We start from the raw sequence: 13,925 nt of genomic DNA on the forward strand, positions 1-13,925 counted from the left end.
CTTCAAGTTTGTTCTTAGTGTATTCTTGTAAGTTTGATTTTAGCCATCAACAAAGGATAAATACAAATTCCCAAATTGTAATTTGTATTTTGCATTATTATTTTATAATATAGGTTAGGGTGAGGGAACTAAAAAACGCAAATTATCAAATGAGACGATCTCACGGTGGTGTGATTATCTCTGCTAAGTTGGCCTTATATATATTTATTATCTTAAAGTAATTATTTATATGATGGGATTAACACTGAAATTTTGAATTAAAATTTATTTATTAGAGTATTTGATGAAAGGTACGAAATTGTTTCAATTTCTCAAGACACTAGCTAAATATTATGGGGTAAGTTGAAAAAATCAATGCAAAGGGACTAGTATTTACATGCACTTTCTTAGCCTTCTTTCTTCACAGTTGAATCAGCCTACATATTCTTTTCCTTTTCTCTCAACTAGAATTTTTTTGGAGATGGTTTTTATAATTCTTCTTCATCCTTACAAGCTTTTTATTCTTATCCGAATTCGCCATTCATTCTTTCCTTGATTTGATTGACTTAATCACAAAATCAACATAATCAGATACATTATATTCTGTAGAATTCTATGTTCATTCATAACAAAAAAAGAACTCGACAAAAAATTTCTAAAAAAAAATGTTGCGCGGCATAGTTCGGAGTAATTTCAAATCAAAATGGTATGTAATTTACTGTTTTTAACTTTTTTGATAATGTTTTCTGAACAAATTAGTGGGTTTTTGGATTTTTGTTGCCGAATATTTTTGTATGGATTAGGAAATTGGGGATTAGTGACTCATGATTTATGAATGATTAGAATAAGTTTTATTTGAAAATTGTTGGCGATTAACAGCAAATCATTGTTAAGTGGAATACAAAGTAGATTAGAAGTGGTAAAGAAGAGACGCAATGCAATGCAAGGGTTTCTGAAGAACGATATAGCTCAGTTTTTGAAGAACAACCTGGAACGTCATTCTTATGGCAGGGTAAAGCTTTTTCTTATTCAAATTAATACGTCTCTGTTATTTGGTGTGATTGCCAATAAGTAATTTTGTTGGTGTCTGTTTTTTTTATTTTTTATTTTTATTTTTTATTTTTTTAAATCCTACAAAACAACTATCTCTATTCTCTTAAATTACTCGAGAAAAAAGAAATCTTAAAACTAGTATTGAGTATTTTTCATTTTGAATTTTTGGCTTTTTTTATGTGTTTGTTTAGTGAGTTTCAGGTATAATATTTTGGATTAAGTTAATTTCAATTTTTGAGTATAATCTAAATATCTTGGCAATCTTAATTAGATTTTTATATAAGGGTTAATATCGAGTCGAATTGCATCATATATGATTTTATTCAATTTCCAAAAGCTTTAATTTTTTTTATCACTATTTTTTAAAGGTAAAAGTTAACGAATACCCATGAATGGTCTTCAACAAAAATATTTAATAACTAAATACTTTTATCTTCCTAAACACCTAGCAGCACAATCCGCTGCTTAGACAGACTCAAGAGATAAACCTAACTTAGCTTAGACTTTCACTAAACTAAACCTCAAAACAATCTTAAATTGTGATTTGATCTTGGTAACTTCAAATTCTAATTAATTAATATAAGTTCTAAAATCACTCATGTATTTCTGTCTGAAAATAAATTGCAAGCTCAAAGGTTAAGAGACTTATATTGTAAAGTTGTTGTACGTCTTCATTTTAAAGAAACTTCTTTGAATAACTTTAAATTTTCAATGGCTACTTGCTGCCAAGCTTCCAGCAAATTCAAAGTATCAACTTTCTTATAATTAGTACCCGCGTGTGATGCATGGATTTATTAAATTTTCCGACATATGTGTATAAACTAAGAAATTAAAATGTTAAGAAATTAATTTTGCATTATAGTTATATTTCATTACTGTTAAATTAGGCTGGACTTATTGTTAATGCCAGCATATTAACGAAGGGACACAAGTGTACACACTTCATAAGCCAAAAAGATATATACCATCCCAAAACCATATGGCAATGGGAAGAAGGTCTCTAATAGCTTATAAAGCGTGCACACCATTTTCAATTTATCGATGTGGGATAACTCATCCCAACAATTACACTCTGAATAGTTGTATACATTACATGATTATATGATTTGTATCATATTTTGCATTGCGCGTGCAGATAATGGTAAAAATTCGGTTTATGATAAATAAATCTCAATAGAAGAAAAATAATTCGTTATATGTTTGATATAATTTTATTTATCTAGGATAAACAATACGAAAGTAAGAGTTTTTTTTTGATAAAAAATATGATAACAAAAATAAATATTACATTAATTTATATAAAGTATTACAACTATTGATAACACATTTCAAAATCAAATTTAACATAAAAATTATGTAAAATCATTTTATAAAAGTTTAAACAAAAAATTAAATAATTTTTATCATAAAAAATATAAGTGACTTGCATAAAAAATGTTTTTGAATAAAACTTATATAAAATAGTGACAACTTAAATCATATAAGAATTAAGCATTGCATTTAAGTAACCAATTGTGTAAATAAAAAAATCCTAATAAAAGTATATTATGTTTTTAACCATATTAAGATATCCAATATACTAAATAATACACATTTAATAAATAAAATTAAAAAGATTTTATAAATAATTGAAAAAAAGAAATAATATATATGATTAATTAATTCATTAAATGATGTGACATATAAAGTAAAATTTATCAATATGGATAAAATTATAGTCATAGTTAGAAAGGAATAAAGTTAAAGATATAAATAGTTGTTATAATAGCAATGACATCAATCATTGAATATTAGAGAGAAAATTTTTATTGAGATTATGACACGTAAGCAATTTTAAATAATAATGGTGTAAACAGTGTTTTGATTTTGCAATAGTTATAGATTCTTCAATTTTAATTTTCTACTCCCTCCGTTCCTATTTGTTCTTCCTATTTGGGTATTTCACAAAGATTAAGAAAAAGAGAATCTTTGGTGGTAGTGAGTATTATTTTAATTATATAATAGTGGGAAGTAATGATTGTATTGGAAGTATGAGGTTGTAGTGGGTATTATTTTAATTAAATAGTAGTGTGAAGTAATGATTGTATTGGAAGTATGAGAGAGAAAATAATTATAAATAAAAGAAAATGGGTACATTAAAAGAAAAGGGGGATTTTAAGGGGTAAAAGTGAGATAAAAACTTTCTAAAAATAGAAAGTATTCTAAAGTGGAAGAACTTTTGAAACTACCCGTTATAGTAATGTGCAAGATCAAAAAGGAATGGAGGGAGTAGTTGTTATACACGTATCGACTTAGTCTATTCTTCATAGAATAATTTTAAAACCGTATAAGAATAATTCTCAGGTCAAAAGTATAATTTTTAATGATTTATCTCTAATGATTAAGATTTGTTGGTTGATTAACCATCTATTTGTGATATTTGAAAAGTTTACTAAAACTGCATTTTGGTTTTTTATTGTGCAGATATCCAAACATATTCCCACATAGTCAAATTCGGGCCAATAGTTTTACGCCATCAGGGGAGTGCCATAATCATGATATCTGTTATTTAGCAAATCTTTTATTTACTAGTATGATATAAATCTCAAATAAAATAATTTAAAAAAATTTACTTAAAAATAATTAAAATCTAGATTACTAAAATTGCATCTATATAGGGATATGATTTTCTTGTACAAACTCAATGGCAATATGCTTTCATATCAAAAAAACGGCTCTTATCCACTTAAAAAGTTATCTGCAATGTTACAGAAAATTGGAGTGAGCTACTTTGCATTCATTTGGATTCGTCTTGAAATCGCAAGGTTGGCATCAATGGTAATTTTTACAATATCTTGCATATTTCATATCCATCTTATATAATTCCTATAAGTAAAGGTTAGCCGTCACAAATGGGTGATATGCCATATTTTCTGCTGGTGAAGGTAGAAGCGCTTTATATGGAATTAATCCTGTCTTCATGCTATGAGTTTCTAGAGCAATGTTGCACTTGCATCTCGGAAAATCTCAAAGAAATGAATAAGCAAAGGTATAGTTGTATTTGTGCTTCTATGTCTTACTTCATTTTTCCTCCGGTATTGTTTTAGATTATGCAAAGAAAAATAGGAAATGAAAATTGCAATTCAATCTCAATTAATAAACTATTTCAATGCCTTTAAATTAGGCTACAAAAAATACTAAAGTTCCTAATATGAAGCAACTAAAACATGTTAATGGAGGGGTGCTCTAAACGTGGTTGGTATTCTTAACCACCCGTTTAATCTTTTGGTTGAATTAGTTCCTTATTAGTAAGTTGGTATGCCTACTTGATTTTTCATGATCTCATGATAACATCACCGGTCATGACGCTGATGACTTTTTAGACTAATTTCAATATCGTATTCTTAACCACCCCTTTATGCTCGGGATTGATCTGTATACTAGTTTGTCGAGTCAATTGAATGGTTGAAGTTAGTTGGACATTTAGAGTATATTAAGTGTATAAAGTTAATACCATGTACGAGTTATTTTTCCAACACTATATACACTTAGACGACTTATCTATGAGGAGCTGATCAGAAAATTTGACAGGTATTTTCCGTATGGATATTGTAAATGTTAAACCTTAAACTTTCAAGGCTTTGTTGGAAGGGTGGATGAAGAATTGTTTTGATCTGTATACTGAAGATAATAGTACTCCCAAAATTCTGAAATTCTAATCTTTCACTGTTTTCTTCCTATAGTGACTGCCCTTTGCAATGCCGAGTTGCAGTGGCATCATTGGTATACGCTGCAACTAGATTTGCTGATCTACCTGAGCTGCGCGATCTTAAGAATGAATTTCATGACAAATATGGGAAAACAGTGGAACCATTTGTCAATAAAGAGGTACTTGTGATGGATTGAGTACTAGTATAATTACTCTTTCATGAATTGTTAATTAGATATTCTGAATTTCTAATCACTGTATGATCTGTAAACTAGTTCAAGAACAATTTGAAGTCGAGACCTCCTACAACAGAAATGAAGCTCCGGCTGATGCAAGTAATAGCACAAGAGTTTTCTATGAAATGGGATCCGCAAGACTTGGAGGAACAATTGCAACATGCTAGCCCCCCTACTCAAGTACGTTTCCAGAGTTCTGAAACAATCAATGATATCAGTGTTAGAGTATATAACATACCCTGGGGCCTCAACCATCAGCTTATGCTTTTGGTTGAAATGGTTCTTTGACTATTAGTTGATCAAATAAGCCGGCAACCAACTGTCAAACACCCGTAAAATCATTTATTTCCGAGTTTATACCTTTTCTATAGTCCTCAAATCTAATAGGTTCAGAAAATTAAAATATCAGTAGTTGAATCAGATATGAGGGGTATAGGGGAGTGTACTTAAGATATTATCCCATTTCTGACATAGTGTTGAAATTTTCCAGGAAACTAAATACGGTGCTAGTGGTGATGGGTGCAGTCATTTGCTCAGAAACAGGTCTACCTTAGTTCAAAGAAAAGGAAAATGGGTAGAACAAGACAAACAGATTATTAAAGGACAAAGTCGTATAGCTAGAACAAGAAGGCGCAAGTCATGTTCTGGGTTCAACGAAAATATTGCGGAGGATTTACAGGTTCCAATTAGCAGCGTGCATGAAGTGATCCCTGTAACTTATATTAGAACCTACAAGAACCACATTGAAAGTGATAATAGCATGAATGAAGATAATAATTGTATAGGTAAAGCTAAACCAAGTTCGAGACCAAGATCAGTCAGGACAAATTTCTTAAAGCCGTCAGCTAGCACTTGCGCAACCAGAAGTTCCGAATATGAGATTAATCCTATGAAACTTTCCAGTGCTCGAGTCTCACTAGCAAGACGGATGCATGATCTTTTAAATGATCACGAGGATAAGGAAGAAAAGATGTATGATATGCTGACACAATTTGGTAAACAAACAGCTGCAGAAGTTTCTGTTAGTACAAGGAAACATGAAAATGAAATGCCAAAAGTGTTGCAGTTGCCTCCACCCCCGAGTAGAAGACGATATCTGTTTACTGAATCTCAATCAGCATCTCTTATTGGCACAAAATCTGACAGTTTCAGATAGTACGAGTTGATTTCTTCTGCCTGCTCAGCAATGGGTTGTGTCGTTTGAAACTCCAATTAGGCATGTTAGCTCAATTAGCAGAAATTTGTCCATCCTGAAAAATGTGTTAGAAAAACCAGAAAGTACTGTAAGAAAGATAGTTTTTGCCTTTCCTTTTAAAAGAACCTATAATCTTGTAACCTCATAATTGATGCTCATCTTAACGTGCAAATGCCCAGCATATTCACATCACTAATAATTAATAAATAACATTTTAAAGCATCAAACCAATTCTATTCAATTAAACTATTAAATAAGACAATACAACTAGATGGAAACGGTTGAGGAGGAGAGGTGGATCGTAATTGGTAGCCATCATTGATGTAACTTTGATATCATGTGGTTTCTAGCATTTCTAATTATATTAAAATGCTTAATTACATCTTTTGGAGTTATGGTGACTTGAGTGCATCATTTATAGTGTAAGTGTATGTTAATGCATGGGAGTTATAGGAGTATTGAAGGTGAGAATAATGGTCAATAATGAAGATGTGTAATGCAGTGACTTAATGAGAAACTCCAAGGTTGGCTCCCGTAGCAACATGCTCGAACAAGGTATCAGAAAGGAAGTCATCTGCCTTGACTGAGGCAGCATATCAGAAGCAAACAGAGAATGCAAAATCATTTTGCTTGAACGAGCGTCCTAGCTGCTCGAATAAGCACTAAGAATGGAAAAATCCAATGAATGAATTGTATGCTGCTCGATCGAGTGAGCATAATTGAGCTCGAATGAGCATCTTTGTGCATATTGTTCTGATCTCTGATGTTTGATATTCTGCGATTGTTATTACTTTAATTGCTCGTGGCTTTTGCTATGTAACTCATTTAAGTAATCAGTCTTTATATATAGGAGGCTTATATCCTCATTTTTGATTATCTTATCATTCTAATCCTTAAGCCTAAACACATAGTTTACTTCTTCTTTTCTATTCTCTAGTGTAATTCCTCTATTATAAGAATTCTTTGAACTCCATTGTTTAATACTAATTAAAGAAACTACACACCACCGAGGACATACCCCAAGTGAGTCATTATCATCATCATCATCATACCCAGTGCATAAAAAACTATGGTCAGGGTCTGGGGAGGAAAGGACATCGGCAACTCATACCTATAAAAGGTGAGCACGTACCCCAAGTTGGGTAACCTCGTAAATATTTGTCTTTGTTTATTGCATTTAATTTCGTATTTACATTGCTCTTTTATTGCTAGGGTAATTTGTTTTATCAACCAACTACATACTTTTTGTTGTTGGTGACAGGGCCGGTTCAACCACAAGAGCGGCATGAGCGACGGCTCAGGGCCCCATTATTCTAAGAGCCCAAAATTTTTTAATATATTCAAATTTTATAATTAAAATTAAAAAAAAATATTTTTACTTAGAAGAGCTACACGTGCAAATCTTTATATAATCTATGTTAATTTTTTGCATAATTAGTGACGATTTATTACCTTAATAATGAGTACTTATGTTTTAATAATTAATTTTGGGTTACTACTTAGTGGGTACTTTTCAATATTTTTTTATTTTTTGATTGATATTAATTGAATTATTTAGGTAATTAGGTAGCGTTAGTACTTAGTATAATTGAATTATTCTTAATTTGTTATTTTTTGTTCATTTATTATATTATTTGAGCAAATTAGTATTCAGTTTAAACGAAACAAATTAGTGGTTTATCGTTGTCACTTTAAAAAATGGACATGCTCGTTCGTACTAAAAATTATCATATTTAAATTTCGCTCAGGGCCCAAAAAAGTTCAGAGACAGCTCTAGTTGGTGATATTAGAGATAAAGTTTCACTACAAAAAAAAGACTTTTTGCGATGCTTACTTTAACATTTTACGAAACTTAAAAGTGTTGCAATTTATGATAGTGATGCTTCAAAGAAAGTGCGATATGATATGATCAAAGGATGACACTTGAAATTTTTTAACACTTCTATAGTATTGTATGATATGATATGATATGTTAGAAGATAATACTTAAAATTTTTCAACACTTTTATAGTAGTGTATGATATGATATGATGATATGATTCCCATGAATTTATTACTAAGGGGGTTGTATTAGAAGGTGGGAATTGGAGAAAAAAATGTAAAAGATTTTTATACCCTTGTAATTGGCAAATTTTACAAAGCAATCAAAAAATATTACAATTTTTAAATTATTTTTAAAAAGGGTAAATTTATAAATTTTTATTTTATTCCTAGTCTCATTCTCATCTTCTAAACAATAGAAATTATAATTTTTCAACATTCCCATTAACATACTAAAGAAGAGAATGAGTTATATTTTAACAATTTCTAACCCCAAGACCACTTTTTTATCCGTAAACTAGGTTAGAACCTCGTACAATACACAGAGTTTCTTATGAAGACATATTTAAATAAAATTTTCAAAGAATATTGCAAGAAAAAGAAATTCTCTTTTATTTAAGAAAAATATGTAAATACTACATATTTTAATAATAATATAATTACTTTAGATAACACTATAACTTACTAAAATATTTAATCTAATTTCGCTCTTAAATTCTACTAAAAATTTTTTTGTTGGTTACATAAAATAAACTAAAGTAACTATTTATGAATGAATAAAGCTTATTTTAAGTCGATTCCAACTAATTTATTTGTTTTAATTTTCACCTAATTCAAACTACATTTAATAATTTAAATAAATATATTTTTCAAAAATAATATCCTACTTACGTATAAAATATTTTTTTTGAAATAATTAATCTCTTAAAAGTTCTTATGAAATCTTTTAAATACTTATCTTAAATAGTTATAAATTTTTTAGGAAAATAAATTTTCACACAATTAATTATAACCTTAAGAAATTAATACATTTGGCAAGGTTTTAAGAAGTTGTCATTTGCTATTTTCTAGCTCTTTTATTAATACTAGTGTAAAAGCCCGTACAATTGTTATTAGGTGTAATTTTTAACATTAATATGTAATATTTAATACAATCTTATTAAAAGAATTTGATTAAAGATAAAGATAAACAAAAGATGTTTAAATTATATTGAAATTTCAAATAACACAAGAGTAGTTGTTTCGAATACAAAGTGTTGTGACACTCTCACTATCAGACACGATCTATATATATATAGACCAAAAGTGTGATAAAAGTTTTTAGGTTTGATAATAATTGATTAACATATGGTTTTTAATACGCCTTTGATATTATAAAATTAATATTGTTGATATGGATAAATTGCAGAAAATTAATTTTGAATAAGTAAGATTGATGTTGTTACTTGTTTTACATCGTAATAAGTATCGTGTAAAAGATTGTGTAAATCATTTTCAAAAGTTAATACTGCTAATAAAGAATAAATTGATAAAATGAATTTTAAATGATCAGTGTTGCAGTGCGAAATTTCTGCTCTATTTATTATTTTTTTAGAATAATAAAAAACTGCTAAAACAGAATATTATACTTATTAAAATTTATAATCTATTTTTTTGGTCAAAAAATAAATGAATTATTGCTAATTTATGATTCATTCAAAGATTTCATGAAACATTAGATCTGAATTTTATTCGATTTTGAATCACTTCTTTAAAAAAAGTTTCAAGTGTTTCAAAATTAAAAAAAAATAATATAACAATTAAGTTAGTCTATTAAAAAAATGACATTTAGAAAATCTCTTAGAAACTGCCCTTTGTCATTTTACAGTTCTTTTAGTATATATTGTGATTAGATCGAATTTTATCCGTTTTTTAGTCACTTTTTTTATAAAAAAAAATCTAGAGTTGCCAAATTTAAAACAAAATAATATATAAATTAGCCTATTTAAAAACACTAGTGGAAAAAAACGTATTTGCTGCTTATCATTTGCTGCGGTTTTTGTATATTCGCAGCAATAAATAGGAAAAAGAATTGAAAAAAAAAGAATTGAAAAAAAAAACAATTAATTGTTGCTATTTAAAGGTGTGACCGCAGCAAATACTTAGCACCAAAATTAATTGCTGCTGTTTTGAGAGGGACCGCTGCAAATACCGTTACAACAAAATTAAAATTCAGATGAACAACATTAATTGCTGCGGTTGACTAGGGCCCGCAGCAAATAACCGTTGGAATAATATTAATTATAATGTACACAGCAGTTTACAGTAGCATTATATAAAACCCGCCATTTATTTTTTCACAAAACTCGACTACAATATACACTATACACTTTGCTTCCTTCTCTCAAACCCGCCATTTACAGTAGCATTAATTGAAAAAACGCTTCATCTTCATTTTCATCTTCACCTGCTTCGTTCCTCTTCTTCATTTTTACAAACGTAATAGCCTTCTTCTTCAAAGTTCTTCATCTTCATCTGCAAACTCAAAAAACGCTGTGTGTTAACAGTTTCTTCAAAGTTCTTCATATTCTTGGTTCATAAACCCACGAAATTTAATACTTTAGTCTTGTTCATCTTCAAAACCCACGACATTAAGCTATTTTTTCTGCTTTTAATTTGTTGAGCATTTAAGTTTTGCAAGATATTCATGAAAAAACTCGAAAATTATGGCAACCATTTGTATATATACTAATTTTGTTTCTCTGTTTTTCGTTGTTGATAACATAACCCACGAAATCAAGGTAATTACATTTATTTTACTAATTTGCAAGTTCATATCTTTATTGTTTAACATGTAATTTAGTAATTTAGTGAATTTTTGTTTGAATTGTTGTTTGCAAATGATATGTACTGTTTTGCTTTTGCTTGTATGCTAGTATGCCAAATCTGGATACTATTTGAGCAAAATTTTACTATTTGTGAATTTTACATTATTCAAGTTTATGTTATTAGTTCGTTAAATATTTGTGTAATTTGTTAAAAATGTGGTTTGTTGTTATAGTTATGTCTTTAACTATTAGAATTAGAATATGATTTTATTTACAATGTAGTGCTTAATATTGAAGTATGAAGTATAGAATTAGAATATGAAGTATGTATATTTAGGGTTAAATAGATTTGGTATAAATAAGTATATATTTTTTTAGAGTTAAATATGTTTGTTAGAAATAAGTATATATGTTAAAAGTTGTGTATTAATTTCGTTTTGAATCAATTAATCACACTAATTAGGATGACAAAAGATCGTTCTTGGATGTATGGAAGCATTGAATCGTCGGAATTTATTGATGGCGTATTAGAATTTTGTAGTATTGCGGTTGAACATCAAGTTAGGACGGGTGGAGTTGGTTTTTATTGCCCATGTGTCAGTTGTGGTAATGTATCAAAGGTAGATAGTGTTCATATCCTTAGGGAGCACATACTTCGACGTGGGTTTAGGCCTCAATATCATGTTTGGGTTTGGCATGGTGAGGAGGGAGTTTACAAAGAGAAAAGTGTTGTTGAGGACGTCAATAATGTGGCTGATGTCAATGAGGATGTAGTAGATCATGTTGATGGGTATGAGACAGATGAAGAGAATGTCGATGAGGATGTGGATCGTGTTGATGAGTTGATGGAGGGAGTCGAGGATGAGTTAGGAAAACGTCCTCGTGTTTTTGACTTGTTGACAGAGGCTTCTCAAAATCCTTTGTAACCTGGATGTACAAAGTTCACCAAACTAACAACAGTGTTGACAATTTTCAACATTAAGTCAAAGTTCAATTGGAGTGACGCTAGTTTCACAATGTTATTAGAAGCGTCAAGTGAGATGCTTCCTGAGGAAAATGAACTTCCAAAGTCGACATATTATACCAAAAAGCTCATTTGTCCTTTCAGCTTAGAGTACTTGAAGTTTCATGCGTGTCCGAATGATTGTGTGTTGCATCGGAATAAAAACGAGAACTTAGAAGAGTGTCCTAGATGTGGGTTATTGCGCTACAAGCGTAAAGGGGCTCGGGATGCTAAAGGGCCCCCGGCTAAGGTATTGTGGTATCTTCCAGTAATACCTAGATTCAAGCGGTTGTTTTCTATAAAGAAAGATGCGTTAAATTTGAGGTGGCATGCAGATGGGGTGAAGAAAGGTCACTTGCTCACACATCCATTTGATTCTCCGGAGTGGAAGAGTATTAATAGGTTGCATTAGACTTTTGGGGATGAGGTTCGTAATTTAAGGCTCGGACTGTGTACGGATGGAATGAACCCATTCGGCAATCTTAGTTCTCAACATAGTACTTGGCCGGTACTGTTGGTGATCTATAATTTGCCATCTTGGTTGTGTATGAAGTGTAAGTACATTATGCTTTCGCTTCTTTTCTCGGTTCCTAAAAAACCTAGCAATGACATAGATGTATATCTTGCACCTCTCGTTGAGGATTTGAGAAATATGTGGGATGAAGGCGTTTCCGTGTTTGATGCATATGCTAATGAGGAGTTCACCTTGTGTGCAATGCTTTTATGCACCGTTAATGATTTTTCGGCATATGGCAACTTATCGGGGTATAAGAACAAAGGGAAGAAAACATGCCCAATATGTATTGATGACATGGAATCCATGTGGATTCCTAAGTGCAAACACGTATTCATGCACCATCGAAAGTTCCTTCCACGAGACCACCAATATCGTAAGAAGAAGAAGTTGTTCAACGGGGAGGTTGAGGACCGTGTAGCTCGTCGACCGTTGACCAGTTATGAGGTTTATGAACAGGTTAAGGGAGTTGAGACTGTATTTGGTAAAACGGGACAAGTGCAAGGCGGTGAAGACCGATTATGGAAAAAAGAATCAATCTTTTGGAAGCTTCCATATTGGAGAGATCTACAAGTTAGGCATTGTCTTGACGTTATGCATATAGAGAAAAATGTATGTGATGCCATACTCGGGACTCTCATGAACATTCCGGGTAAGACAAAGCATGTTAGGGCCGTGCGAGATTGTTTTGAATGTAAGGGTCTTTGTCCGGAGTTATGGGCACATGTTAAAGTGAGTAAAAAAGAAATAGAGCTGATGAAGATGGTGGCAGTAGGAAGAAGAAGAGTAATGACAAAGTTTATTTGCCTCCAGCTTGCTACACATTGTCCAAAGCAGAGAAGCGGACATTTTGTGAGTGTTTGTATGGCATTAAGGTTCCGTCTGGTAACTCATCCAACATGAAGAGATTTGTGAGCCTAAATGGTGAGCTGAAGTTAGGAAGAATGAAATCTCACGATTGCCATGTAATAATGCAAGTGTTCTTACCAATTGCAATCCGTGGAATACTGCCAAAACATGTGAGATATGCTATTACCGAGCTATGTTCGTTCTTCAACACAATTTGTAGTAAAGTTTTTGATCCCTTTAAACTAGATGCACTTCAACTCGACGTGATTGTAACTTTATGCAAGTTTGAAATGTATTTTCCACCTTCTTTCTTTGACATATTGGTTCATCTTATTGTCCATCTCGTTCGTGAGAACAAGCTTTTGGGTCCAGATTTTTTAAGGTGGTGTTATCCTTTTGAAAGACAAATGGGTGTTTTACAAAACAAGGTGAGGAATCCAGCACAACCCGAGGGGAGTATGATTCAAGGCACTGTGAGCGATGAGATTAGTAACTTTATAGCTGAGTATTTGGCCATGACAAAGCCTATTGGACTTCCCACCTCTAGACATGAAGGAAGGCTTGAGAGAAAAAGGAACAATTGGCTTCAAATCGGTCACACCTCCTCGAGACAACCTTCTAACAAGCACACTTGTATGTGTTGCATCATATTCCGGAAGTTCATCCTTTTTCGAGTGAGCATTTGGATATATTGCGCGCAAAACATCCTTCTAAAGGGGATAGGGCATTATTGCAGTTGAATAACAAGACGTTTATTAAGTGGTTTCATAATCGAGTAAT

At 31.2% G+C, this 13,925-nt stretch overlaps 1 protein-coding gene across 2 annotated transcripts; it reads left to right on the forward strand.

Moving 5' to 3' along the window:
- The first annotated feature begins 441 nt into the window (after window positions 1-441).
- LOC130803620 (uncharacterized) lies at window positions 442-6,525 on the forward strand. Of its 2 annotated transcripts, XM_057667810.1 has the most exons (7): window positions 442-685; window positions 859-991; window positions 3,496-3,849; window positions 3,957-4,060; window positions 4,755-4,899; window positions 4,996-5,136; window positions 5,447-6,525. In XM_057667810.1, the coding sequence occupies exons 3-7, from the start codon at window positions 3,694-3,696 to the stop codon at window positions 6,110-6,112; spliced, it is 1,212 nt and encodes a 403-aa protein (XP_057523793.1). In that variant the 5' UTR covers window positions 442-685; window positions 859-991; window positions 3,496-3,693; the 3' UTR covers window positions 6,113-6,525. The 2 variants fall into 2 exon arrangements, with proteins under 2 accessions (XP_057523793.1, XP_057523802.1); XM_057667819.1 differs by lacking the exons at window positions 442-685; window positions 859-991 and having other exon boundaries at window positions 3,714-3,836; window positions 5,447-6,523.
- The last annotated feature ends 7,400 nt before the right edge of the window (window positions 6,526-13,925 follow it).

The sequence above is a fragment of the Amaranthus tricolor genome, chromosome 2 (assembly GCF_026212465.1).
Source record: "Amaranthus tricolor cultivar Red isolate AtriRed21 chromosome 2, ASM2621246v1, whole genome shotgun sequence".
NCBI classification, from domain to species: domain Eukaryota; kingdom Viridiplantae; phylum Streptophyta; class Magnoliopsida; order Caryophyllales; family Amaranthaceae; genus Amaranthus; species Amaranthus tricolor.